This window comes from Serinus canaria, chromosome 22 (genome assembly GCF_022539315.1).
Source record: "Serinus canaria isolate serCan28SL12 chromosome 22, serCan2020, whole genome shotgun sequence".
In the NCBI taxonomy this organism is placed as follows: domain Eukaryota; kingdom Metazoa; phylum Chordata; class Aves; order Passeriformes; family Fringillidae; genus Serinus; species Serinus canaria.
In genome coordinates this window covers 897,477-924,057 of record NC_066335.1, presented here as the reverse complement: position 1 = coordinate 924,057, position 26,581 = coordinate 897,477, and the positions used below count along the sequence as shown (strand labels likewise).

Below are 26,581 nucleotides of genomic sequence, written 5' to 3'. Positions count from 1 at the left end.
TGTGGGAAGGTTTTTATTGGGTTGTGGCATGAGAAATCCAACCTGGTTCAGCAGTGCCGTGCTGGAGGCTGAGACCTGGCACAAAAAAACCCCAAAACCTCGGGGGAACCTCGCCCAGAAGGGACAAACTGAGCCCAGAGAGCCTGGGCAGCACAGAGAGCAAATTAAACCAGGACTAAAACCTTAAACCTGCCCAGAACACTCTGCAGCTGGCACAGGGTGGGGACAGGAGCTACAGGAGGGGTCTGGGCACTGCCAGGGCAGGCTCTGGGCACTGCCTCGAGTCCCCAGAGCTGCGCCAGAACCAGAACGAGAATGCCATGAACAGGAAACGGCCTTTGAGTCTCAGAGGATTTGGGTATTTACAGGGGTCAGGAACAGACCAGTTACAGGGCTGAACTGGTGCCCAGTTACAGGGCTGAACTGGTGCCCAGTTACAGGGCTGAACTGGTGTCCTGGTTGCAGTGTTTGGTGTCCTATGTACAGTGTGTCACTGGTGTCCCAGTGTTTCGCTGGTGTCAGTGTCAGGTCAGTTCTGCTCACGGGGAAGGGCCTGGGGGCTCTGGGAGGGAAAAGCCTGAAGGATTCACCCAGGAAAAATGAGAAGCAATCAATTCCAGGGGTGCTGGGACCAGCGTTCCTAAACCAGGGCTGGGCCTGGGCCGTGGGTGGAGAAAAAGAAAATTCCTTTAAAGCCTTGGCATAGCTGGGAAAAGCTGGAGGGAGCCTGGATCCCCAGCCGGGTGGGAAGAGCCCCCTGGGGACCCCAAAATGCTGCTGGGCCCTGGCAGGAGCTGCTGGGTGGAACTGGGAGCACGGGGGGCAGGGGCTGCTCTCCCCCTCTGCTCCCAGTGCTGGGTGGGAATGGAGCCCCTGGGCAGCAGAGCCAGAGGGAATCCCGGGATTCCTCCAGGGAGGATCCTCAGGTTCCCCCAGCCAGGGGATTCCTCCAGGGAGGATCCTTGGATTTCCCATCAGGGGAATCCTCCAGGGAGGGATGGGGCTGTTCCCAGCCTGGCAGAGTCCAGGGTGAGGATGTGGGGTGGGCGACCAAAGGGCTTTGCTGCAGCCACTGATCCCATTTCCCTGTGGAAACCAGCCTGCATTCCATCAGGAACCATTCCTGACTCCCTCCTCCTCCTCATCCCAGGAGCCCTCTCTTCATCCCTGTCCTGCCTCCTCCTCCTCATCCCAGGAGCCTTCTCCTCTTCATCCCCATCTTGCTGTACTTCCTCCTTCTCCTCCTCATCCCCATCCCAGCTGCCTTCTCTTCCTCAACCCCAACCCAGGAGCCTCCTCCATCCCAGGTGCTTCCTCCTTTCTGCATCCAAAATCACCAATCCCACCCTTCCTGTGCCAAAATCACCAATCCCACCCTTCCTGTGCCAAAATCACCAATCCCACCCTTCCTGTGCCAAAATCACCAATCCCACCCTTCCTGTGCCAAAATCACCAATCCCACCTTTCTGGCCCCGTTTCGCCGCCAGCGGCGTTGCCTTCACCCAGTGGGAAGAGAGGGAAATTCCAGAGCACACAGCCCTGAAATCTGCCAGTGTGTGGGGCCCTAAAATCCACTGGGGCACGGGACCCTAAAATCCACCGGGGTGTGGGGCCCTAAATCCGCCAGGGCGTGGGGCCACCGGGGCCGCCGGCGCCCGGCAGAGGAACGGCCCCAGTTTCCTTCCCCCGTGCTGCCCGCGGCGCTATCTACCTAGCCTAGACATAAATTAGGTGAATGCTGGGTGCCGGCGGGCGGGGCTATAGCGTGGTCTCGCTGCCCATGTCCCGCGGGGCCTTCTCCGTGTCGCTGTCCTCGTAATCCGACTCCATCTCGATCTTCACCTGGGGCACGGCACAGATGGGGTTGCGGGAGTAGTTAAAGGCGGGAGACGACGGGCACGAGATCTTCAGGTGGAGGGTGATGCTGGGGGGCAGCAGGGGAGAGGGGGGTGAGCAGCCAGGGGGGCTGCCCCCGCCCCAAACCCGCCCCGGGGGTGCTGCTGCCCAGAGACTTGGAGCTCTTTATAGATTGGTGGAGCATCAGCTGGGAGGATCCCAGAATTCCCCCCAGGGATGGGGAGGGGGTCCCGGTTACCTGCGATCCATGTCCGAGCCGTTCGGGGAGGAGTCAGAGCGCAAAGCTCCAGGTGGAGGCCCTCTTTCCTGGGGAGGGACAGAGCTGAAACACTGCCCAGGTGACCCCAAAAACCCCCCTGGGCCCCTGCTGCATCCTGGGCCAAAATCACCAATCCCACCTTCCTGGAGGAGGAAGTAAACTCTGGGAATTGCAGATTTTGGGGACCATCAGCCAGAGGAAAGGCTCTGCCAGCCCTGCCAGCAGTAGTTAAGGAGTTAAACTGAGCTCAAACTCTGGGGTTGTGAAATGAACCCCCCAAATTTATTCTGAGGATTTTTGGTGAAGGTGGAGCCAAACCTGCTCTTTCCCTGCCATTAAAAATCCATCGTGAGAAGCTTCTGGGAGCTCCAAACCATCCCAAATTCAGGTATTTCTCACCAACTCCCATCAGCACCAGCTTGGGGGCGATAAAACCCAGGAGATTGATGGATTTTTTCTGGTGATTTATGGAAATGTTGGTGATCTTTGGGATGAGTGGTGCTCCGGTGGTTCTGGTGGGTTTTCCCTGCTAAGTTTTCCAGGATGGATTTCCCTGGTAGGATTTCCCTGCTGGGTTTCCCTGGTGGGTTTTCCAGGATGGATTTCCCTGCTGGGTTTCCCTGCTGAGTGGTGTTCCCTGATCCTGGTGGGTCAGGGGTCGGGTGCTGGAGTGTCCAGCAGGGTTAGTGCTGAGCGGAGCCCGGGGGTTAGGAGGGGCTCCTGGGCTCGGTACTTACGGCTGAGGCAATGGGGGCCCCCATTTCGGGGCTGTGCGGGCAGGGGCTCCATGGGGATCTTAATGACTGAGGGAGGTGGGAACTGGGGAAGAAACGGGGAAATTCCTGCTGAAGGCAGCGCCTGGGGGGGCTCTGAGACCACCTGGAGCTCTCAGAGGCACCCGAGACCTCCAGAGGAGGAGGAGGAGGCTTTGCCGTCCTCTTCCCAAATCCTGGGACAGGAATTGCACAGAGGCTTTGAGGGATGGGGCTGTGCCCTAAACCAGGGATTTGGGCTCTTCTCCCTGAGGATTTCCTTTTTTTGCCGTGATTTTCCAACTTTTGGGACATCCCCTGGAGCTCCTCACTCAGCCAGTTCTGTCCCTGCCCTGGAACAGCTCCAGGAATCCAGAACCTTCATCCCAATTCCCAGTGGGAACTGTCCCTCCCCAGCTCTGGAATGTCCCCCTGTCCTCGGGAGCCCCCGGTGACCCCGTGCCCACCTCCTCATCACTGCTGCTGTCGCCTTTGTTGCCTTTTTTCTTCTTCTTCTTGTCATCCTCCTTCTTCTTCTCCTTCTCGGGGATGATGTTGTCTATCCAGGCCAGGTCATGCTGGGAGAAGACGAAATCCAGGAGCCTCCTCACCAGGATCAGGGCCAAGATCTGACAGGGGAGAGGTCCAGGAACATCTCAACCCAAGATCCAGTGGTGATCACCAAGCCAAAATCCCTTAAATCCCAAAAACCCCTTTGGAGCGAGGATGGGATTACCCACAATGGAGAAGACGATGGCGACCATGGTGGAACCATGCCAAAAATTCCATTAAATCCCAAAAAAATCCATGTGGATTGAGGATGGGATTACCATGACGGGGAAGATGATGGCGGCCACGGTGGATTTGAGGATCCAGAGCACGGCCAGGCAGACGATCTGCACCAGGGTGAAGAGGTGGATGCGGCGCAGCGGGACGTGCCGCAGGAAGACGTAGTCGGGCTGGTGCTTGGCCGGCATCAGGAAGAGCTTGCAGCGATCCCAAAACTGCCCGGGGAGGAAGGCCAAGGTTAATCCTCAGCCTCACCCCACAGGCTGCCCAGGACAAGCCCATTTTGGTCCCGCCCAGTTGGGGAATTTCCAGGTTTTTGGTGTTTCTCGGAGGGTTTTGGGTATCTGCTGTCCCATGCGTGGAAATTTTGGAGTAAAAATCCTCCTTTTGGAGACAGTGTGGGACAGTCTGAGGTCAGTGAGGAGGAGGATGATGAAAAGGAGAAGGAGGAAGAGAACAACAAGGACAAGGATGAGGAGGATGAGTATGACAAGGGGCAGGAGAACGACAAGGATGAGGATGGGAATGAGGACGATGAGGAAGAGGAGGAGGATGAAAGGGATGAGGAGGAGGAGGATGAGGACGCCGAGGAGGAAGGGCACTCACCTGGATGCCGTTCAGCGACGCCACGCCCATGTAGAGGAAGACCCCGTAGAGCACCGGCATGGGGATGTACTGGGAACAGGGAACACCACGGCCCTGACCCCAGGGAAGGCAGCAGCTCCTCCCCAGGGCAGGGACAGGGCTGGAGTCACCAGGATGGGGCAGGATCCAGCTTTTGTCCCCATGTCCCCAGATCTCGGCAGGGAGGGGGGAATGGGAATGTTTTACCTTCAGGATAGGAGCCAGGAAAACCGAAATGCCCGTCAGCACGAAGACGATGATGCCGGTCACCCTCTGCTCCCTGGAGGGGGGACAGGAGCAGGGTCAGCCCAAGGAACCCCCGAGGAACCAAGAACCACCAGTGGCAATGGGATTGACAACTCCTGCCTGGCCATGACGTCCCCATGAAGGACAGGGATGCCCCCCAGCTGCAGGACCCCTCTCAGGCCCACCTGACCCCCAGGAACTGGGGCTGCTCCCCCGGGGCGCTGGTCTCGGTCTCCATCTTGAGGCTGTCGATGTGGGCGATGGAGATGACGGTGGCGGCCACGTACCAGGGCAGCCCCATGAAGGAGCACACGGCCATCAGGATGCCCACCCAGAAGAGGTCCAGGTGGTACCCAGCTGCCTTCTGCAACACAGCACGGGGGGCTCTGCACGGGGGGCTCTGCACTGGGCGTGTCCCCCAGGCAGGGCCTTGGTGTGCCCCGGATGGCCTTGGGGCACCTGGTGTCACCCCATGTCACCCCACACTGATATGGGGTGACACCTGTCACCATGTGCCACCCTGACATACCCCACATGGATATGGGGCACCCAGTGTCACCCCATGTCACCCCCTGCACCCCGTTACCCACAGAACTTCACCCCCAGGCCCTCCCTCACCCCAAATCCACAGCTGGCCAAGGCCAGGGCAGCCCCCAAGCCCACCCCAAACCTGGGTGCTGTGGGGGATCCCCTGGGGGTCTCACCCTCAGCTTGTGCTCCTTCCTGTTGACGATGACGGCCGTGATCTGCTGGTCCATGAAGATGAGGATGGTGACCAGCAGGGCGGGCAGGGCGCTGGCCAGGTACACCCACCACGGGTTCTTCCCGAAGGGGAACACGAACCAGCCCCGGTCCACGCGCGTGGGCTGGGGAGGACAGCGGGGTCGGAACCTCGGGAACGCGGCACGGGTGGGGAGAACCCAAGGGGAGGCGTTTGGGGACAACCCCATCCTGGATCCATCCTAAATCCCACATCCCAAATTCTCATTGGGATTTCCATTGGGATCCTCATTGGGATCTTCACTGGCATCCCCATGATATCTTAACTGGGATCGCCATGGGGATCCTCACTGGGATTTCCATTGGGATCCTCACTGGGATTTCCATTGGGATCCTCACTGGGATTTCCATTGGGATCCTCATTGGGATCCCCACTGGCATCCCCATGATATCTTAACTGGGATCGCCATGGGGATCCTCACTGGGATTTCCATTGGGATCCTCATTGGGATTTCCATTGGGATCATCATTGGGATCTTCACTGGGATTCTTGTTGGGATCCCCATTGGGATCTTCATGGGGATCATCATTGGGATCCTCCTTGGGGTTTCTATTGGGGTCCCCATTGGAATCCTCACTGGAATCCGTATTGGGATCCTCACTGGGATTTCCATTGGGATCCACATTGGGGTCCTCATTGGGGTTTCCATTTGGGGTCCCCATTGGAATCCCCACTGGGATCTTCACTGGAACCCCCAGGTCAGCCCCTGGGTGGGGAAGAGAAATCCTTCTGGAATGGGGTTTTGTGGAATTTTGGGGGTGTACCTTGAAGTCGGTAGGCACTTGGAGCTTTGGGGTGTTGAGTCCAAAGAGCACATCCAGCCCCACAAACATTAGTATGGACATAAAGATGGAGAAATCACTAATGAGCTTACGGAGCTGCAGGCAGGGGGAGAGAGAAAAGGGAGGGGAAAATGGCAAAAAGGGAGGAAAAACAGAAAAAAAGAAAGGGAAAACGACAAAAAAAAAGAGGAAAGAAAGTCAGAAAATTAGAATATTGTTAGAAAAGTTGAAGTAGCTTTTAAGACAGTGCCTGGAGCTGCGAGATTCCCAAAAAAACCTGGAAAAAGAGTGTGGGAGAGGAGAGGAGGCCGAACCTTGATGATACTGGGGATGTGGAGTTTGGGAGTGTCCAGTCCAAAACAGGCATCCACTCCACAGAAGAGCAGGATGGAGAAGACATTGGAAAAATCAGCAATGAAAGCCCTGACCTGGAGGCAAGACAGGGAAACGGGGTTGGAAAGGGAATTAATGGGGTGGGAAGGATAAATAATGGGGTGAGAAGGGGATTTATGGGGTGGGAAGGGGATTTATGGGGTGGGATTGGAGCTTGTCCAGGTCTCTGTGGATGTCCCCATCCTCAGGAATTGTCCCTTGGTGTCACCTGCAAACCCCTTTGTTTCCATTGTTAATGAGCACATTAATTAATGCTGGCCCTGACGGGAGCCCTGGACACCACTGGTCACTCATGTCCATCAGACTCTGGGCTCGTGACCACTTCCCTGTGGGTGGGATCATCCCACAAATCCCTCATCCATCATCCCACAAATTCTTGTTCATTAATTGTCCACCCATTAATTGTCCACCCATTAACCCAACTCCAGTTTGGAGTGGAGGCTGCCATAAAAACCTCACAGAATTCCAAAAGTCAGGGTCTAAAACCTCGGGGATGACCCCAATTGTGGCCAAATCCTCCTAAAACCAGGGATTTATTTTCCTGGAGTTCTCTGTCTCCATCCAAACCTCCCAGCAGTTCCTGTTTCCCTTCGTTTTTGGGAAAGGATCTGGCAGAATTTGGTTCTTCCCTTACCTTGGTGGGGAAGTAGCGGCTGAATTTGAATTTTTTCAGGGTCAGGGTCATGGAGTAGGTGCCGAAGAAGAGGATGAAGGACATGAGGGCCAGGTCGGGCACGAATTTGCAGGATTTTCCCACTAAGCTGCCGCCGTATTTGAGACATTCCTTCTTACTCAGCTGGGTCCAGTCCAGAGCTGTGAGGTTGAGAGCATTGGACTGGCAAGAAACCCAAAAAAACCAAAATTAGTAAAGTTTGGAATGACTGTGGTGTGCAGGGAAAAGGGGGAGTCCAGCCCAAATCCAGCAAAACTGGCATTTTGAAGGTGCAGTGTGGAAAGAAAGGGAAATTTCCTGGCCAAAACCCAAAACTGTACTTTAGGATCACACAACTGAATTGAGCAAAAGCAGCGTTTTGCAAAAAAAGGAAATTTCCTGCTCCAACCCCAAAAGAGCAGTTTGAGCTGTTTCAGCACACAAGGAAAAGTGAATTTCCAGACTTTTGGGGATACCCAAAACCGCAGAGCTGATACAAATCTGGGGGGGGAAAACGTGGATTTGGTGCTGCTGGGACCCCAACTTTGAGTTCCCCTTGCCCTGAGCTGGCCCACCCCACTCCTGGGTGCTGGAATCCCCTGATCCCAGATTTCCCCTGGGATGAGCAGACCCCAGTCCTTACCAGAGACACGTTAGTGGTGTTTGGTGCCACTGGAGCTGAAGCATCGAACAAGGTCGCGTTGGCTGCGGGAAAGGAGTCGGTTATTGAGGTTTTGGGGCTGAACCCCAGCTGGGCTGTGCCCGCTGAGCCCGGCAGGGATCGGCATCCCAGGATTTGGGGGGAATCCCCCTTTTCTAACTCCTCCCTGATTAATCCCACGCGCCGGGGAGGACGCGGCGGCTCCCGCGGCGCCTTCTCCCTGCGGGGCTGGCGAGGGCTGGGCCAGAGGGGGTTTTTAGGAGCTTCCCAGTTCCTAAAATTTCCCAGGAGCTTCCCAATTCCTAAAATTTCCAGGAGCTCCCCAAGGAAGCCGCCAGGAATGAGGTGGACTTAAAACCACCGTGGTGGAAAGCTGAGAAAGCAGCCTGGGATGGATTTTATATTTTTTATTGGAGAGGTGGCACCCAAATCACGCCCGATTTGCCTTTTTCAAAATTTTTTTTTTTTTTTTTAAATAGTTTGGGGGTGGTTTGGTGTCATCGGTGCAAAATTCCATCTTTTCGAGCCCCCGGCACCTTCTCCTCCTCGGCTCTTCAGGCGATGCAGCTCCGCAGCTCCGGGAGCACCCCCGGGAGGTCTCGGGGTGCCCCTAAAAGAGGGAATTCAGGAATTTGGGAATTCCGGGATGGCTTTGCCGCCCCCTCTTCCATCCTCTTCGCCAAGCGGGAATTTCGGCCGCCGCCTCCAGCCCCGGCGCCGGGGATTAATGAAGGAGAGGCTGGGTTAGGACAGAGCCCAGGGCTGCCAGGACCAAGCTCTGGAGGACAAACTCAGCCCTAAAAACATCGGCTTTGTTCTCATTTCTCTCCTCCACAAACTTTTGTTTTTCCACAAACCCTGATTTGGGGTTTCTACGCCTTTAAAGGGCGGCACGGCACCGGTGGGGTTAAAGAGAGGAGCCCTAGGAGCTCCACACAAACCTTTTCAGAGAGAGAGAAAAGTCAAATACATGGGGAAAAAAAATAACAATGGCCCCCCCGTGGGGGGAGAGTATCAAATATTAAAATAGTTTTAATATTTAGAAGGCGATACTCACTTGAGATTGAAATCAGCCCCAATTGATGTGTGCAGCAGAGACAAATATGGGACAAATCAGTTATAATAATCAAAAATCAGCAGGGATGGAAAAAAAAGGGAATTATAAAAAAAAAATTAAGGATGGAGAGGGAAATAAACATCATTTCTAGAGGGATTTTAAATCCAGCCTGGACACGGCTGCCTCGGGCAGCCAGGGGAGGAGTGGGATCAGGGATTGGGGTGCAGATGCCTCTGGGCTGCTCGGGGTGGGGGCTTGGAGAAGGGGGAGACCTCCCTGGAGGCTGCAGGCTCCTCCCGGGGGTGCTCACGGCTCCGTCCGGGAATTCCGGCTCTGGGGGCTCCGGCTTCGCTCTCTCGGGTCGGGTTTGGGGCAGGAATTGGGTCGGTTCTGGTGCTGCTCTGGGGTCTCGGCTCCCACTGGGATTGAGGTGCTCACGGAGGGGTGGATGAGCAGGAATTGAGGAAAAATGTGAAATTCAACCCGATGGCTGCGAGTGCCACGGGGTGAGAGCTCTCCTTGGAGTGGCAGATGCCTTGGGAATGCCTTGGGTGCTGCTCTTGAAGGAAGGAGGTGGGCAGGACTTCACCATCATCTTCATCCACCATCATTGTTATCCACTGTGACCTTCATCCACCATCATCTTCATCCATCATCATCTTTGTTCATTGTGACCTTCATCCACCTTCCTCTTCATCCACCATCACCTCCACCCACTGTCAGTCTCCTCTGGCTGCAGCTGGTGCTCCCCAAAATTTGGATTTTGGACATAAATTCAGCTCCTGGGAGAGCAGCTGTGAGCCCAAGGCCGTCTCCGCTCCCTTCCAGGAGCATCCGAGCTCCACAGTTCAGATCTGGGATCATCCAGGACATCCACCCAAGAACAAAACCATGGAAGGACCTTCTGCTCAGAGCCTGATGGCCTCTCCTTGTGGAAAAGGAGTGGGAAAAGGAGGAAAACGGTCCGTGGGGGTTTCCACACCCAGCTGGGACATCCTGGGGTGTCGCAGACACTGCAGAGCCCAGAACCACTCCTGGAGATCCAGTTTCCATCGGCAGCAGGCTGGAATCACCCAAAATGTCCTTTTCTTTCTTCCATAATTCCTCCTTATCCATCCAGGTCTGGCTGCTCCAGGCTGAGATCCCAACTCTCTGTCCACTGTGTCCCGGGAAGTTCATCCAAGGGGGACAAGGCTCTTCCTCCATCTCCACACCCCCTCAGGGGAGGACGGTGAGTTCCAGGTGTCTCCAGCCCAGGCAGCTGCCTCCTCCCTCGTCCTGGGCCAGGATTCCTCCACGCCAGGACCCTCCCACCCCCGGCTCCTGCCCGGGCGGCCCCGGGGTGAACTCACCTGGGTCGGGGGCGACGCACTCGCACTTGTACATGGTCACGTAGTCGGGCTTGAAGTCGGAGTTGATGGGGTAGTACTTGAAGGCCCCGATCATCTTCTTGATGGCGTCGTAGATGAAGATGAAGCTGATGAGGGTGGAGAAGCCCTCCTCGGTGAAGCGTGTGATGTACTTTATGATGAAGCTGGCGTCGGTGGCCACCAGGATAAGGCACTGCAGGGCCGAGTGCAGCCCGATCCACAGGCGGAATTCCATGTAGTCGATCCCGTTGCCTCTGGAAGAGGGGACACGAGGCCCTGTGAGAGTGGCCGGGGTCTGGGGACATGTCCCACCCCCGTGGGGACAGAGCCTGGTGTCCCCTGTGGTGGCCCAGCACTCACTTGCTGAAGTCGAAGAGCAGCTTCTCGAAGATGAGGATGGGGCCGGTGCTGCTGAGGATGATGAGGGGCTGCCCGGCGAAGAGGCAGAACATGGAGCCGGCCATGGCTGTGCCCAGGAAGCTCTCCATGACCCCCTGGGGACGGAGCAGAGGCGGCGTCACGGGGGTGCTGGGCCACACCACGTCCCCACGGACCCCGATGGAGATGGGGCTGAGGGATGGCTGGGACCGTGTCCCATTGCTCCTGGCATTGCCACGGAGGGATTCCAGTGGTCTGGGGCTGGCAGAGAACGTCGATCCCCAGGAGCTTGGCATGGCCAAGTAGGGTAAAAGCCATCCCATCCCAATCCCATGGAACCCATCCCTGCCTGTCCCCAGGCCGGTGACACCTGGGCCACACCTGGTAGTTGTCGGTGGCGTCCCCCAGCAGCCCCCCGAAGGTGATGGCGTTGGTGATGCAGCCCAGGTAGATGAAGAGGATGGCGGAGATGGACTGGATATGGAAACCTTCGTAGAAGTCGCTCGGGAACCAGGGCAGCTTCCTCTTGATATCCAGGTAGAGGCCACCACAAAACCTGCGGAGACATCGCCGAGGTGACACCGACACCTGGTGACTTCCACCAAAACAGAATTGTGGAGTCCTGGAGAGGTTTGGGGTTTGGGCTGGGAGGGACCTTAAATCCCATCCCACCCCTGCCATGGCAGGGACCCCTCCCACTGTCCCAGGCTGCTCCAAGCCCTGTCCACTCTGGCCTGGGACACTTCTGGGGATCCACAGCTCCTCTGGCCAGTTGGGAGATTTATCAATATTGACACATAAATATAATTTATATGTAGACACATAAATAGGCCTGGTGCTGACCAAAGCCCCGTCCCACCAGGATTTCACCCCTCGGTGCCCCAGGACACCCCAGGATGAGCCCACAGGAGACACCAATGGATCCTGGCACATTCCAAAGGATTTTGGAGCTCACCTGCCAGTCCAGGCCAGCTCCTCCCCAATCTCGTGGACTTCGGGCATCTCCCCATCGTCGCTGCCGCCGCCGCCGCCCCCGGCGCCCGCCCCGCCGGCCGCACCGTTCATCTGCCCCACCTCGTTCAGCGAGAACACCGACTTCCTGCGGGACACGGCACCGCCTCGCACCGGCACCGGCACCGCCGGGTGGGCACCGCCGGGTGGGCACCGTCGGGTGGGCACCACTGGATGGGCACCGCCGGACTGGCCCAGGTGTGAGGACCATGGCCAAAGCCAAGGCCATGGTGCAGCTCTGAGCCTGCACTGCACGTGGGTTTTGGGGTGAATTTGGCCAGATCCAGAGCTGGGTTTGGTCAGTTTGTGGAGCCATGAGTTGGGTTGGGTTAGGTTGGGTTGGGTTGGGCCTCAAGGATCATCCAGTTCAACTCCTGCCTGGGGTAGGGTCACCTCCCACTGTCCAAGGAGGGTGGAAACAGCTCTGAGCCGAGCTGGGAACAAACCCTGCTGCAAACCCAACATTTCTGGAACATCTGGAGGAGTCACTTCCAGGGACGAAGCCAAGCAAGGCTCTTACCCCACCAGAACTGGACACAGGAGTGGCCACAGGCTGGTCCAGCCCCACCCACCTCTTCTCAGCTGAGGGCACTTTTTTGGGAGGCTCAATGCGGATGTTGGGGTCCCACTCGCCGGGCGGGAGGACGATGACCTCGTCCAGGAACTCGTCGATGCCGGCGATCAGGTCCTCCCTGTCCCGGGCTTTGTAGGCAACGTCGCTGAAGAGCTGGGGGTGGAACCAGGACAGGGGTCAGCCTCCAGCCCCACGTCCTCCTGGGGGTTTCAATCTCAATTTTTGGGGTGTAAGGTAGAAACTGCTTTTTTTGCTGGGTACTGAGTCCCATGCAAGGGCTGGGGTGGCCTCCACTCACATCGTCCACCATGAGAGTGGCGATGGCCCTGCCGATCTCGTTGTAGGACTTGGCTTTTCCCGCCGGGCCGAGGAGAATGAAGAGGAACCTGGGGAGGGAAAGGCGCCGTGTCGGCCACCCCGGAGCTCTGGGGCCACCAGACCCCGCAGGACGTGCCCAGGGACGGCGCTCACCTGGTGGGGACGGGCACCTCCGTCACCCCGCCCAGCATGGTGGCCTGGAGCAGCCGCACGAAGGCCACAAAGGGCTTCTCCAGGAACTCCACCTCCCCCACCAGCACGTTGGAGGCCTCGGCGTCCTTGGGGATCTTCTTGATGAACTTGTTCTTCAGCTGTTGGCAAAGACAGGCTCGAGGAAGGGAGCGGTTGCCAAAATTTAGCTTTTCCCCCTTTTCTTCCCACCAAAGTTGGAGCCTCAGGCTCCAAGATTTCACCTCTGGTTGTCCCAGGACTCCCAGAAGTGGGGACTGAGGAGCCACATCTGGGAATCAGCAAGGGAAAAAAAGCCAAATTTCTTCAGAAACGTGGCTAAAACCGAGACTAAACTTCACCCCCAGGGCCCACAACCCAGCCAGCAACGTTTGCTTTTGCTCTCCTGGGCTCTCCACAAGGAAAACTCCCTGAAATCCCCCTGTGGAAAACCTGAGCCAACCCCAGGGGTGCTGCAGCAAGCCAGGAACATTTTTAGAGTTTATTTGCAGCCTCTGGTGGCACAGAACCCCCCAGGCCCTGCACGGGGGAGGTTTTTGTGCCTCGTTCCTCCCCAGCCCCGTTCCGGGAGCTGGAACAAATAATGGGAGGAGGAAAACCTCATCCATGGATTTATTCCCCAGGTCTCTTCTCCCCTGCAGCTCTTTTCATTACAGCCTAAAAGGGTTCAATACCCAGCCAGGCAGGGAGTTATGATAATCTATATGGCAGCATGAGGGGAGGCATGTGAGCCGGGCAGCCGCCTCGCCCCGTCCTAATCTTCTAAATCCAAATGGAAAAAAAAAAAAAAAAATCATAATAATAATAAAGCAACTCCTCCAGTTCTGCTTGGAATAAGAGCAGGAGTTACCAGTGGCTACTAAGCTTCATGTAACACTTAAAAAGTCCCTTTGTAGTTGGCCTAATAGGGTGATTAAACCTAAATGCTTTGCATATTTTGGGATTAACCCTCCGAACCCCATTGCTGGAGGGGGTATTTGGGGTTCCTGACTGGGCACCAGGATGGAGTCGTTTCAGGTGGTGTCCCTGTCCCGTGGCTCCCTGCAGAACGTGGATTTCCATCCATGAAACCCAAGGAAATAAAACATTATTTTTGTGTTTGGACTTGCCCTCAAGTGCATCACCCCAGGTAAGCCCAGTGAGGACATCCTGGGGGAAAAGCAAGTGGTTATCCCATCCCATCCCATCCCATTCCCTAAAAACCCAAAGCAAGCTGTTCTTCCATCCCATTCCCTAAAATCCCATTCTGCCTTTGGTTTATGGTGAAATCAGCAACAGAAACAAAGCAAAGCTCATACAAGGAACCAACCATTCCCAGAAAAAGAGTCTGGGATGAGAACGGGACAAAATCCCACTGATCATCCCATCCCCAAGCCAGGAGCTGCCTCCCAGCTCCTCCTAAAAGCAATCCCAGAAGGAAAAGCCCCCCACGGCCTCTGGGAAACCCTCAGAAAAAACAGATCCCCCCCCAAATTCCAGCCCCTCTCCCCCAGACCTGCATCCCAAGAGCACGGATGGGATTTACTGCCCTCTCCCTTTGGGATCCTTCAGAATTCCCACACTTCCAAGCAGCTCCCTGCAGATCTGGAGGGAATTTCTGCCCCACCCTGATGGATTTGGGCTCCTGGCTTGTCCCAAAATCCGTGCTGAGAGCGCAGGTGTCACCTCTGGGGCAGCTGCCCTCAGGGATCAATGGAGCAATTAACTGCCCTAATTAGGAATTGGTGTGGGAATCGACCCAGCCACGGCTCACATGGACCCGACAGCCCCAGAGCCCAGCAGGGATCGCGTTGGGCTTTGGGGATTTGGGGATTTTGGGTACCTGGTCAGTGCTCGGGGTGTCTGAGATGTCGTTCATGCTCCGGCTCTGGGCGTGACCTGCAGGGAAGGGAGGGAATTGTGAGGAAAAGCCACCCCAGGTGCCAGGAGAAAACCCCGTGGGGGGAATTTGTGACAAGAAATAAAATATTGGTGATGGTGTCTGGGCTTGTAAAGCAGCAGCAGTGCCCTGAAAACCTGGGAATTGGGGAAGTTCCTCCTGTGAAAGGGTGGAAATGCTGGCACGGGGCAGTGATGGAGTCCCCATCCCTGGAAGGGTTCAGAAACATCTGGATGTGGCACTTGGGGACATCGTGGTGCTCCATGATCTCAAAGGGCTTTTCCAACCCTCATGATCCCAGAGCTCCATAAATGGGAGCATTTCCAGTCTCAGCCACACAAACCAGGGTTCCTTTGGGATTTCCCAGCTGCTCTCTCCCAGCCAAGCAACCTTTTAAGGTTCCATCCCTCTTCCAAATGCCATTCCTTCCCTCCCTAAAGACCCCAAGGAATGTTTTCCTCCACCCCACACCAGCACCCTCGCTCATCCCAAACTCCCTGCTGCACTTCTGGGATGGCGGCCGTGGTGGGACCTCACTGCAACCTCCCACCCTGCCCCTGGGGCTGGGAATTCGGTGTTCCAGGGAACGATCTGGTGTCCCAGGGAATGATCTGGTGTCCCAGGGAGGGCTGTGGTGCCCGGGGCAGTGCTGGGGCCGTGCCCCACTCACGCAGGCGGCCGTAGCTGGCGCTCTGCCGCAGCCGCAGGTCCTCGGTGGAGCGGTGGAAGGCGGCGCCGGCGGCCGGGCCCCGCACGGGGCTGCGGGCTGGGGAGGAGAGGGGAGAGAGGGTGAGATGGGGAGGGGAATGTGGGGGTGGGTCCCATTGGGAATGTCATGCCGGGATCCCATTTGGAATCTCACAGCAGGATCCTGTTTGGAATATTGGGGACAGGACCCCGTTGGGAATGTCAGGGTTGGATCCCCCTGGGAATGCCGGGATGCTCCCAGGAGCTGCAGGGGATCCGTCCCAGGCTGCAGTGAGTGACCTCCCGCTAAACCCCAGGGAACAATCGGGAAGGGACCCAAATCCCCTTTTGTAAGGGCTGGGAAAGGCGGGATCAGCCGCGGCCAGACCGGATTTGTCTGCGGCCACCGAGCCAGGAGAGCGCGGCACCGAGCCCGGGGCCACACGGCGCCATTGTCCTCGCGCAGCGCCAGCACTCGGTGACATCATCGGCGTGCCATGACGTCATCGGCACACTGTGACGTCATCAGCACGTACTGTCCCCACAGTGATGTCATCACACAGTACTGCTGACCCCACAGTGACATCATTGTCCCCATTGTGATGTCATCACACAGTGTCATTGACACCACACTGCACCACTGTCCTTGTGTGATGCCATCACACAGTGACGTTGTCATTACACAGTGCCACTGTCCCCACTGTGACATCATCACACAGTGCCACTGTCATCACGGTGATGTCATCAGAGCGCCATTGTCCTCACGTGGTGATGTAATAATAATATAATGGCATTGTCACCACACGGTATGTCACTGGACAGAGATGTCCTCCCACAGTGCCACTGTCCTCACGTGGTGATGTCATCACGCAATGATGTCATCACACAATGATGTCACAGTACACTGACATTATCATCCCACCGCGATCTTGTCCCTCACACAACGATGCCATCACTCAATGACATCACCAAACGGTGACATTGTCCCTGCCACAGCCACACCCCTCACACAGCGCTGTCCCTGTCCCCAGCACTTCCTTAGCCCCCACCCCCAAACCCACCAGGGCAGAATTCCGGGGTCCTTCCCGCCCGCACTCCCTGGCCAGCTGTCCCAGGCCCTCGGCTCCTGGCTCCCTCCCGGGCTCACCGCTGTTGGAGGACACGGATTTGCCGATGTCGGCCAGCGAGCGGTGGATCGGCTTCTTGGTCTGGTGGCGGTGCTTGCGCAGGAGGACGTAGCTGAGCTTCTCCCGCAGCTCCGGCTTCAGCAGCCCGTCCTCGATCTGCTTCTCGATGACATCGTCTGCAGCACACGGCCATGGTGACCCCCAAAACCTTCCCAAAACCTCCCCAAAACCCCCCAAAACCTCCCCAAAATGTCCTGTCCTCGATCTGCTTCTCGATGACATCGTCTGCAGCACACGGCCATGGTGACCCCCAAAACCTTCCCAAAACCTCCCCAAAACCTCCCCAAAATGTCCTGTCCTTGATCTGTTTCTCGATGACATCATCTGCAACACCCAGAGGTGGTGACCCAGGGGTGACCCCCAAAACCCCCCCAAAATGTCTTCAATCTGCTCCTCGATGACATCGTCTCCACCCAGCCATGGTGACCCAGGGATGACCCCCCAAAACTCCCCCAAAATCTGCTGCTTCAGCAGAGACCCCCAGATCCCCCCCCAAAACCTCAGCACAACCATTTCTGGAAGCAGCTGATGGCTCCCAACTCCTCCCTTTGCTCATTCCTGGACAAATCCAGGGAAAAAATGAATTTAAATCCATTCCCACCATTTTAGGATGTGGGGGAAAAACCCCCAGGGGCTCCTACCAATAATTTGGGGCAAGGAGTATCCGTCCAGGTCCAGGAGCACCGTTCCTGTCTGGAGACACGTCCGCAGCTCAAAGAGGCTGTGCAGGGACAACGTGGACACGTGGGGTTTGCTCCACCTCTCACCGCCCTCCTCCACCTTCTCCTCGAACTTGATCCACCTGGAACGGGAGCAGGACGGGGCAGGTGTGAGGATCTGGGAATGGCTTTTCCTTCCTGGGGAGTTTCCCTGCTTGGAAGGCCTGGATTGATTCATCTCACAGAGATCTCGCTCATTATCCGGGCTGGGAAGGGAGGATCTGATGGAGTCATTCCCAAAAGTGCTGCTTGGAGGGGAGGGAATGCTCCCAATTCCACCAGGAAACCCAAATCCGGGGATTTTGCCCTCAAGAAATTGCTCCTGAGAGGTTTGGGAGCTGTGGGGGGAAGGAAAAGTTCCCAGTCCCACCAGGAAACCCAAATCCATGGATTTGCCCATTCCAGTGGGATTTGGGAACACTGGAGTGGAGGAAAAGCCCCGACAGAACCCCAAACCACAACACCTGGCCCTGGTGCCCACCCCACACCTCCCATCCCTGATTCCTCGGGAGAATCCCGTTCTCCAGCCCTTCCTCTTCCCGGGGATGGAATCCAAACTTCCCGCCCAGCGCCGCCGCCGCTCCCCCAAAGCCGATTAGGTCGCTTTTCCTCTCCCTTCTGCCCCGTTTTCCAAGGAATTTGGGTCATTGGGGAGCTGGGGATGGAGTGTGGGATTGGGGGCAGGAATCCTTGTGGGATTGGGGGCAGGAATCCCTCTGGGATTTGGGGCACAGCTCCATCGGCATCCCGGGATTCCTTTGCCAAGGTTCCGGTGAATTCCTGCTGCTCCCAGCATCCTGAATTCCCTTTTTTTTCCCCCATTTATTGTGCCCTGAGGATAAAGAATCCCAACCTGATCCAAAAGTGGGAATTGGGAATTGGAAAACCTCCGTGATGCTAGAAGAAATTCCCATTTTTTCCCCATTTATTGTGGATTTAGGTGCCCTGAGGATAAAGAGTCCCAGCCTTGGAAAATCAGGAGAAATTTGGGAATCTCCACCTCCAGCCCTCCCTGATGGAAATCCCAATGCAAACGTGGATTTTTTTGCCTTCCAAAAGGCAAAAATCCTTTTCCCATCCTTTTCAAGGAGAGGCAAGGCAGAAATAAACATGGATTTATGGAAAATTAAGGAAAATCTGCAGAGTCGGAGCAGGGATTGGAACCAGGGGGATCCTGAGGGGCCTTCCCAAATTTTGGCTGATACAAAAAACAGCTCAAAATTTGGGATGGGCATCCCCAGGGCCTGCTCCCGATCTATCCCAATCCCTGGGGCCGGAATTCCACACCCAAACTGGGAAATCCCACAGGGAAGGGTTTGGGAAAACACCTGGACCCCTTTCCCAAAAAACCCTTCCCAAAAAAACCCCAACCCTGCTGGTCCTTACACAGCTGAGGTCGGGAAGGGAAAACCCCTGATATTCCAGTTTCAAAATCCCATTTCCCAGCATTTCCTTGATTCAGAAATGCCCTTTTCTAACCCCCCTAAATCCAATGATCATTCCCTGATATTCCATTCCCACACCCTCCCAAAATTCCATTTTTCCAGCATTTTCCCAATTCAGGCATGCCCTTTTTTCCCAACGCTCACTCCCTGATATTCCAGTTTCAAAATCCCATTTTCCAGCATTCCCCCCAATTCAGAAATGCTCTTTTCTAACCCTCCTAATCTATCTCCCATTCCCTGATATTCCAGTTTCAAAATCCCATTTTCCCAGCATGTCCCCAATTTAGGAACATCCTTTTCTAACCCCCCTAAGTCCAACTCCCATTCCCTGATACTCCAGTTTCAAAATCCCATTTTCCAGCATGTCCCCAATTCAGGAATGCCCTTTTCTCCCTGCCCAAATCCCACACCCATTCCCTGATATTCCAGTTTCAAAATCCCATTTTCCAGCTTTTCCCCAATTTAGGAACGTCCTTTTCTAACACCCCTAAAACCGATGCTCATTCCCTGATATTCCAGTTTCAAAATCCCATTTTCCAGCATGTCCCCAATTCCAAAATGCCCTTTTCTCCCCCCCAGATCCCACACCCATTCCCGGGGACGTTTTGGGATGGGATTTCCCCTCCCATTCCCAGCCCCTGACCTGGCTGACTCCTTCCACTCCATGTCGTCGCCGTCGCGCTGCAGCGTGTCCATCTCCGTGAACAGCGTGGGGTTGGGGGGCTCGTCCTCCTCCCCCAGGATGTACCGGAGCCGCTCCGCCGCCGGGGACACTGCGGGAAAAACTGCTGGAATTCCGGGGGAGACGGGATGGGCCCGGGGGAACGGCCCCAAAGAGGGGTTGGGATCACAGAAAAAGGGATGAAAATGGAGGGAAATGTTTGAGGGAATGGGGGAACTCCAAGTGATCCCATCCTGAATTCCTTGTGGGAAAAAGAGCTGGAATTCCATGGGAAATCTCACTCTGTTCCTCCAGGGAATGGCTCCAAAGGGGTTGGGATCAGAAAAAAGGGATGAAAATGGAGGGAAATGTTTGAGGGAATGGGGGAACTCCAAGTGATCCCATCCTGAATCCCCTGGGGATGCTGGGGAAAGGAGGAGCAGGACAAAGCTCCAGGAACCAACTCCCACCAAATTCCCTTTCCAGGAGTTCCCCGTGCCCACTTCCCAGGTTTATCCCAAATTTCCCCTCCCACAGATCCCATTTTTCCAGGCTCCTTTCCCCCACAACCATTCCGGCCTTGGGATTTCCCCCTTTTCCCAAGGGGGAACGACACAAATCCTCCATTCCTGCAGGAAAAATTCCATCTTTTTCTGGGAAGGGGCAGCATTTGTGGCCTAGGGAGCAATCTGGGAATGGTTTTGGGATCACGGTGCCCTCCAAGGCTTTTCCATCCCAGCACATTCCCAGTGCCCATGGGAGGGTGAAGAACTCCCAGGAAAATTTAAAACAAGTTGGATTTGTTCTTAACCCTCTCCATCCTCGGGGGTTTTTCTGGCAAAACTTCCCAGTTTTGGTGGATTTGGGGAGAAAACCAAGCTCTGAATCCACGGAAATGGGGTGGTCAGAATGAAATGCTGTATTTTCTGATTCAAGGAATGATCCAGGCTTGGAAAATGGGAATTTTGGGGCAAAATCCTCCTTTTCTCCAAGCTGGGAATAACCAAATTGGGTAATGCAGCACTTTAAAAATCAGGGAATTACATTGCCATGGAGAAATGGGGACGGGAAATGGGAATTCTGCCCCTTTTCCTGCACAAAGCAGACGAGCCCAGGCTCCAAAAGAAGAGGATGTCCCTTTAGGCTGAGCCTGCTTAAACCACTTAAGCCCCTCTAAGCCAAGCCCAAAGCCTGCCAAGGTCCAGCCCTGCCGCCATTCCCATAAATCCCTTCTTGTGATTCTGAATATTCCCGGGAATTCTGGGGCTGGGCTCTGTGCCTGGAGGGTTTCAGGCTCCCTAAGCCTGGGCTTGTTCTCGGAAAAGGGATGAAACAGGTGAAATTCTGGTCAACCCCAACACTCCCAAAAAAACCCAAATGTAATGAGCTAAACCACAAAAAAAAAAAAAAAAAAATCAGGATTTTGCTGGAAATCCCTGTCCTGGGGGGGTCCCTGGTGGAAAAAATGGGATTTGAAATTCCTGTCCTGGATTTTGGGGTTGCTGCTCCTGGCTCTGTCCAAATTCCCTCTCTAAAAATGGATCCTTCCTTCCTCACCCTGCCCAGGGTCTCATTTGGGGCTCTCGTGCCACCCCTGAAACCCCAAAAACCTGAAAGAAATCTCCTGCAGAAAGAGCTTTTTTGGCTTCTCCTCATCCTGACAGACTTTAGGGAATAAATCTAAATTGCAGCTCTTGGTTTTGCTTCCCTCCCTCCCCCAGGTGACCAAAATTCCTGGGATTTGTTCACCTGGAGGACAATTCCACGGCTGGGAGAGCTCCCAGCTCCTCCTGCTTGGGGGTTTTTTATTGCTGGGAATTCCACCCAGCACAGAAAATCCCAGGAAGCAGCAGGTGCTGGTTGGAGAGGGGGAAAGTGACACAAATCCCAAAAACCACCCCAAAATCAGCTCCTGGGGGGGGATCCAGATCTCCCTGAATTGGGTTTTAGGATGGGAAAACTCTGGGATTGCAGCCACTGTGGATTCCCAGGGAATATTTAGGATCATTTCCAAGGGAAACGGGACAGGAATGATTTAAATCCCATTTATCCGAGGTGCAGCCGCCCCCTCACATCCCAGCCCTGACCCCACAATGAAACCTCACCTGGGGATCCTTTTCCAAACCAAAATTCCCACTAAACTGGGATAAAACTGGGAACTGAGGGAATGTGGCCCTGCTGGGGCTCTGCAATCCAGCCAGGACTAAGCCTGGGTTTAGGTCCAGCCTTTCCCAGGGGCTGCCATGGGTTCTCCACAGCTTTTCCCTGCATTTTCCTGCCTCAGACAAGTCCCCACTGCCCCAAAACCCAGGAGAGCAGGATGCACATCCCATGGGATGAATCTGCCCAAAATCCCCAGGTTTGGGACATTTCTGACCCTTCCAAAAATTGACTTTTCCACCGAGGAGCAGCAGGAGCTCCCACGCTGATTTTTGGGATGAACTTTGGATCTCTGCACTTTTAGAAGCCCCCAAGTTGCTTTACCAAGGGATAAAAAATCCCAAAAAACCCCTAGGGATCCTTTCCCCCTCCCACCACAGTGCTGGGAAATGAAAACCCCCAACCCTACCTGGAGCTGTTTCCATTTCTTCCCCCATTTCTCCCCGTTTAACCCCAAAGCGTCGCCGCGCGATCCCAGAACGCCGCCAAGGGCCGGAGTTCCTCCTTTCTCCTTTCTCCTTTATCCACTGCAGCTCGCTAAACTCCAGGGCTTAGGGAGCAGATTACAGCAAGAAAATCCTTCCCTGCTCGGCTCCCATGACGGGAAGTGGCCAAAGCGCCGGGATGCGCTCGGGAAGAGCCAGAAATGCGCGGGCCGGGGCCGCTCCCCGCGGGGCTTTCCTGCCCCGGGTGGGAAAGGCCACCCCAAAATCGAGGGTTTGGTTTTCAGGGGGGAAAATAAAAGTACAGGGATGAGGGAATTTGGTGGGGTTGAGGGTTTGGGTTTGGGGTTTTTTTTTAATCTGTAAAATGAGGGGTTTGGTGCAAGGTACCAAGGTGGGCTGGAGTTATTGGTGAGTGGGATTTGGTGGGAGAGGAGAGGAGGGAAAAGGGGGAAAAGAGAGGAAAGGGGAAAAGGAGGGGGAAAGGAGGGAAACGGAGGGGGAAAAGGAGGGGAAAAGGAGGGGGAGAAAGGAGGGGGAAAGGAGGGGAAAAGGAGGGGGGAAAAGGAGGGGGAAACGGAGGGGGCACAGGAGGGGGAAAGGAGGGGGAAGAAAGGAGGGGGAAAGGAGGGGGGAAGGAGGGGGAAAAGGAGGGGGGAAGGAGAAAGGAGGGGGAAAAGGAGGGGGGAAAGGAGGGGCAACGGACGGGGGAAAAGGGGGGGACCAGGACGGGGCCGGGGGCCAAGGACGGAGGAACGGGCCGGGGCCCAGGAGGGGAAACCAGGCGGACAGGGGGCAACAGGGGGCCCCCCCGAGGGGGCCAATCAGGGGGAAAACTCAGGGGGAAAATAATACGGGGAAAATAATCAGGGGGAACCATCAGGTCACGGGGAAACAGGGCGGAAAGATCCGGGGAAGGCGACGGGGAAAAGGCGGGGAGGCCGGGGCAGGGCGGGACACAAGGACGGGGAAAACCAGGGGGAAAATCAGGAGGGCAAAATCCGGGGGAAAATCAGGGGGAAAATCGGGGAAAATCAGGGGGAAAATAATCAGGGGGAAAATAATCAGGGGGAAAATAATCAGGGGGAAAATAATCAGGGGGAAAATAATCAGGGGGAAAAGGAGGGAAAAGGAAGGAAGGGACGTGCCCCCGCTCCCGCCTCCGCTGAGGGCACGATGGAGTTGCCAGCGAATAAAAAAATCTCTTCCCGTGTAAAAAAAAAACCAGGAAAACTTCAGGCTGGGCCTGAACCCGAATGCAAATTCCCAGCAGGGGGGTGGAAAAATCCCAGCCCAGGGAAGGGCTCGGTGGCCCTGTGAAATGTTAATCTTCCCTAAGGAGATTTCCCCCCTAAGGAGCAGCAAAACCCGGCGGGAACACGGCGTGATTCCCCAAAGTTGTCTGGAACCCCAACCCTAGTGGGGATTCTCCATCCAAATCCCATTCCAATGGGAAAAACCTGTCAGGAACCAGCTGTGATTCCTGGAGCTTGTCTGGAACCCCAATCCTAGTGAGGAAACTCCATCCAAATCCCATTTTAATGGGAAAAACCCATTGGGAACAAGGTGTGATTCCCAAAAGTTATGGGGATCCCCAACCCCAGCAGGAAAACGCCTCCAATCCCATCTCAATGGGAAAAACCCATCAGGAACAAGGTGTGATGTCCAAAACTTTTCTGGAGCACTAATTCCAGCAGGAAAACCTCTCCAAATCCCATTTCAATGGGAAAAAACCCATTGGGAACACAGTGTGAAGGTTGTGGGGAACCTCAGTTCCAGCAGGAAAACATCTCCAACCCCAACCCAATGGGAAAAATCCATCATGAACACGGTGTGATGTCTGAAAGTTTTCTGGAACCCCAATTCCAGCAGGAAAACCTCTCCAAATCCCATTTCAATGGGAAAAAACCCATCAGAAACATGGTGTGAAGGTTGTGGAGAACCCCAATCCCAGCAGGGAATCCCCTCCAACCCCAACCCAAATCCCATTTCAATGGGAAAAACCCATCAGGAACAAGGTGTGATTCCCAAAGCTTTGTCTGGAACCCCAATCCCAGCAGGGAACCCCCTCCAACCCCATCCCAACGGGAGCAGCAATCCCAGGAGCGGGCGGAGCAGCGTCGCCGCACCGCGAACCCGATCCAACCCCGACCCCAAATCCCTCTGGAATTCTGGAAGGCCGGCACTCACTGGTCCTGCTGGCGTTGTCGTTGCCGCTCTCGGGCCAGCCCTGGCCCTCGTCGGTGTCCGAGGGCTCGCGGGGCCCGAAGTGGCGCTCGCTGCCGCTGCGCTCCCGGCTGGAGCCCGGCGAGCGCCGGCGGCGCCGTTTCCTGCGGAAGCCGCGCGGCACCGGCACCCCGATGTAGATGGAGTGGTAGTCTGGGAACGGGGAGAGGAAGGGGTTAAAAAATTCTGGTTTTGGGGAGGAAATGATGTGGGTGGGGTGATAAATGCAGTGGAAAATTCATTTTTTGTGGGAGAAAAATTCCGGGTGAAAATGGCAAGGATGGAGCGATAATTGCAGTGAGAAATTCAATTTTGAGGGAGGAAAATTCTTGGTGAAAATGATCTAGATGGAGTGGTAATTTCAGCAAAACATTCCTTTTTCTGGGAGAAAAATTCCTAGTGGAAATGACGTGGATAGAAAGAAAATCAGAATAAAAAAATTCATTTTTCTGGGAGAAAAAATTCCTGGTGAAAATAAGGTGGAGCAATAATTGGAATGAAAAATTCCTGGTGAAAATGATGTGGGTGGAGCAATAATTGGAATAAAAAAATTTAAAATCTCCTCCAGGACATTGCTGGGATTTCTCTCAGCCGATTCACTGGGCATTCCTGGGATTTCTCTCACCTTCCTCATCCTCGAACCTCCTCCGGGAGCCGCCGAGGCCGCGCTCGCTCATCCCATCCTCATCCTCCAGCATGGTCCGGCTGCTCGGGGGAGCTGGGGAAGGATTGGGAACGGGATCTGAGCGGGATCTGGGATTTTATGGCATTGGGAGGGGAAGCTCTGCACACCTGCCAGGAGCTCCCTGCTCTGGAATCCTCGCCCCGGGATCATCCCAGCGGGATTCCCGGTGGGATCAGGGGGGACCCTCGGGCACCTCCTGGGCCACCCCTGCTCTCCTCTCCCCACATTCCCGAAGTGTGCCCAGGATCCCATCCCCATCCTCCAGCTCCTGCTGCTCAGAGAGTCCAGGAGAACATTCCAGAGATTTCTTGGCACAGTTCAGGACAGGAATTTCCCAAAATTCCAGAGCCTGGCACAATTCCCGACACAAATTCCCAAGAATTCCAGAGCCCCCCATTATTCCGGAGTGACCCCACACATCCCAAAGGGATTTTCCCCATCCCTGATCCCACATTTCCCTGAAATTTCCCGGAATTCTGGGGTGACCCCCCACATCCCAAAGGGATTTCCCAGCCCAAATTTTCCTTTCCCCACCCCTGATCCCACATTTCCTTTCCACTTCCAGCCGTTTCCCCCTTTGATCCCGGTGGGGATCTGCCAGGGACGCTGACGATGAATTAATTAACGGCTCCCTAATTAGCCGAGCTCCAGCGATTGCCTTTCACACTCGGCTGCCCGGGCGCGGCTGTTTCCATTCCCAGCCCGGTCGATGCTCCCAAAGTCACTCGGAGGGCGCTCCCGAGCGGCATTCCCGCATTTTCCAGCTCTTTCGGGGAGAAAAACCCCAAATCCGGCCAAAAACCTCAAAAACGGCAACGGCCGGAGCCGCTGGGGCTGCCAGGGTAGGGTGGGAATTCCTGACCCTTTTACCTGGCAAAATCCAGTTTATCCCAGGCCAAATCAAATCCAGTTTATCCCAGTCCAACTCAAGTCTGGTTTACCCCAATCTAACTTAAATCCAGTTAATCCCAGTCCAGCTCCAGGCCCATCCTGGTTGAGATTTAAATTTGATTTTCGAGATTTGGGATTTTTCCCTCAATTCGAAGCTTTTGGCAGGAATTGATTTCATTGAAGGGAAAACAAATTTAGGGGTTTTTGTCAGGAGGGAAAACCCAAACTGGGCAGTTTTAGGGATGACGTCATCCATGAGCCTCGGCTTCCCAAAAACATTCCGGGGTGAACCCTGAGGATTTTAGGAAGTTGGAAAAGCAGAAAAAGCAGGAAAATGCCCCCCAGGAATATTTCTACTCTAAAAATTACCTTTTAGAAGATGAAGGATCACAACCCCCAGGAAATCCCAGCAGGTTGAGGTTCCCAGATGATGGATTGGGATACAAACCCTTCCAGCTGGGATAATTCTGGGATAAAAGGGGATTTTTTTGGGAATCTGGGTGAGCTGGGAAGCACAAAGAACCCCCGGGGTAAAGCCAGGCTTTGTTAGGCACGGCTAAATGGAAGCTCCTGATCGATTCTGGGCTCAGACAATCTGGGATTTTTCCCACAGGGAGTTTTTCCCCCCCTAAATCCCTAAAACCCAACCCGGAGCAGGAATTAGAGCTGGAAAACCCAAGTGGAATTCCACGGGAATCCAGGCAGGCAAAGCCAAGCCCAGCGCTGCCCCCGTTCCCATGAAACCCCAAAAAGGAGATTTCCCCAAAAACCAATTTCCCCTTCCAACCTCACCTGGAGCTCCCCAAAGAGATTTGGGATTGGGTTGTGGGGTCAGGGAGAATGGGATTGCCGGGAGTCTGAGCTGCTCTTCCAGCGACCCCAAAGCGCCGGCCCCGATCCCGTGA

General features: G+C 55.2%; 1 protein-coding gene across 1 annotated transcript; it reads right to left on the bottom strand.

Annotated features, from left to right (window-relative positions):
- Positions 1-6: 6 nt before the first annotated feature.
- SLC4A5 (solute carrier family 4 member 5) lies at positions 7-24,138 on the bottom strand. Its single transcript, XM_050982938.1, has 24 exons — positions 24,065-24,138; positions 19,254-19,383; positions 17,088-17,248; positions 16,407-16,562; positions 15,243-15,338; positions 14,516-14,571; positions 12,658-12,815; positions 12,485-12,572; positions 12,185-12,339; positions 11,557-11,700; positions 10,983-11,157; positions 10,584-10,717; positions 10,206-10,477; positions 7,779-7,840; positions 7,118-7,318; positions 6,405-6,518; positions 5,232-5,393; positions 4,713-4,891; positions 4,489-4,561; positions 4,264-4,332; positions 3,699-3,872; positions 3,336-3,497; positions 2,096-2,163; positions 7-1,924 (listed from the first exon to the last, which is right to left on the bottom strand). Coding segments are annotated over exons 1-24 (3,156 nt in total). The 5' UTR covers positions 24,066-24,138; the 3' UTR covers positions 7-1,758.
- Positions 24,139-26,581: the final 2,443 nt, after the last annotated feature.

Excerpts from the sequence above, each read along its gene's own strand:
- SLC4A5 (XM_050982938.1), bottom strand. Across the intron at positions 12,340-12,484 it reads CCACTCTCATGGTGGACGAT|CTCTTCAGCGACGTTGCCTA; the intron begins GTGAGTGGAGGC and ends TTCCACCCCCAG. Across the intron at positions 1,925-2,095 it reads GGCTCGGACATGGATCGCAG|CATCACCCTCCACCTGAAGA; the intron begins GTAACCGGGACC and ends GCTGCCCCCCAG.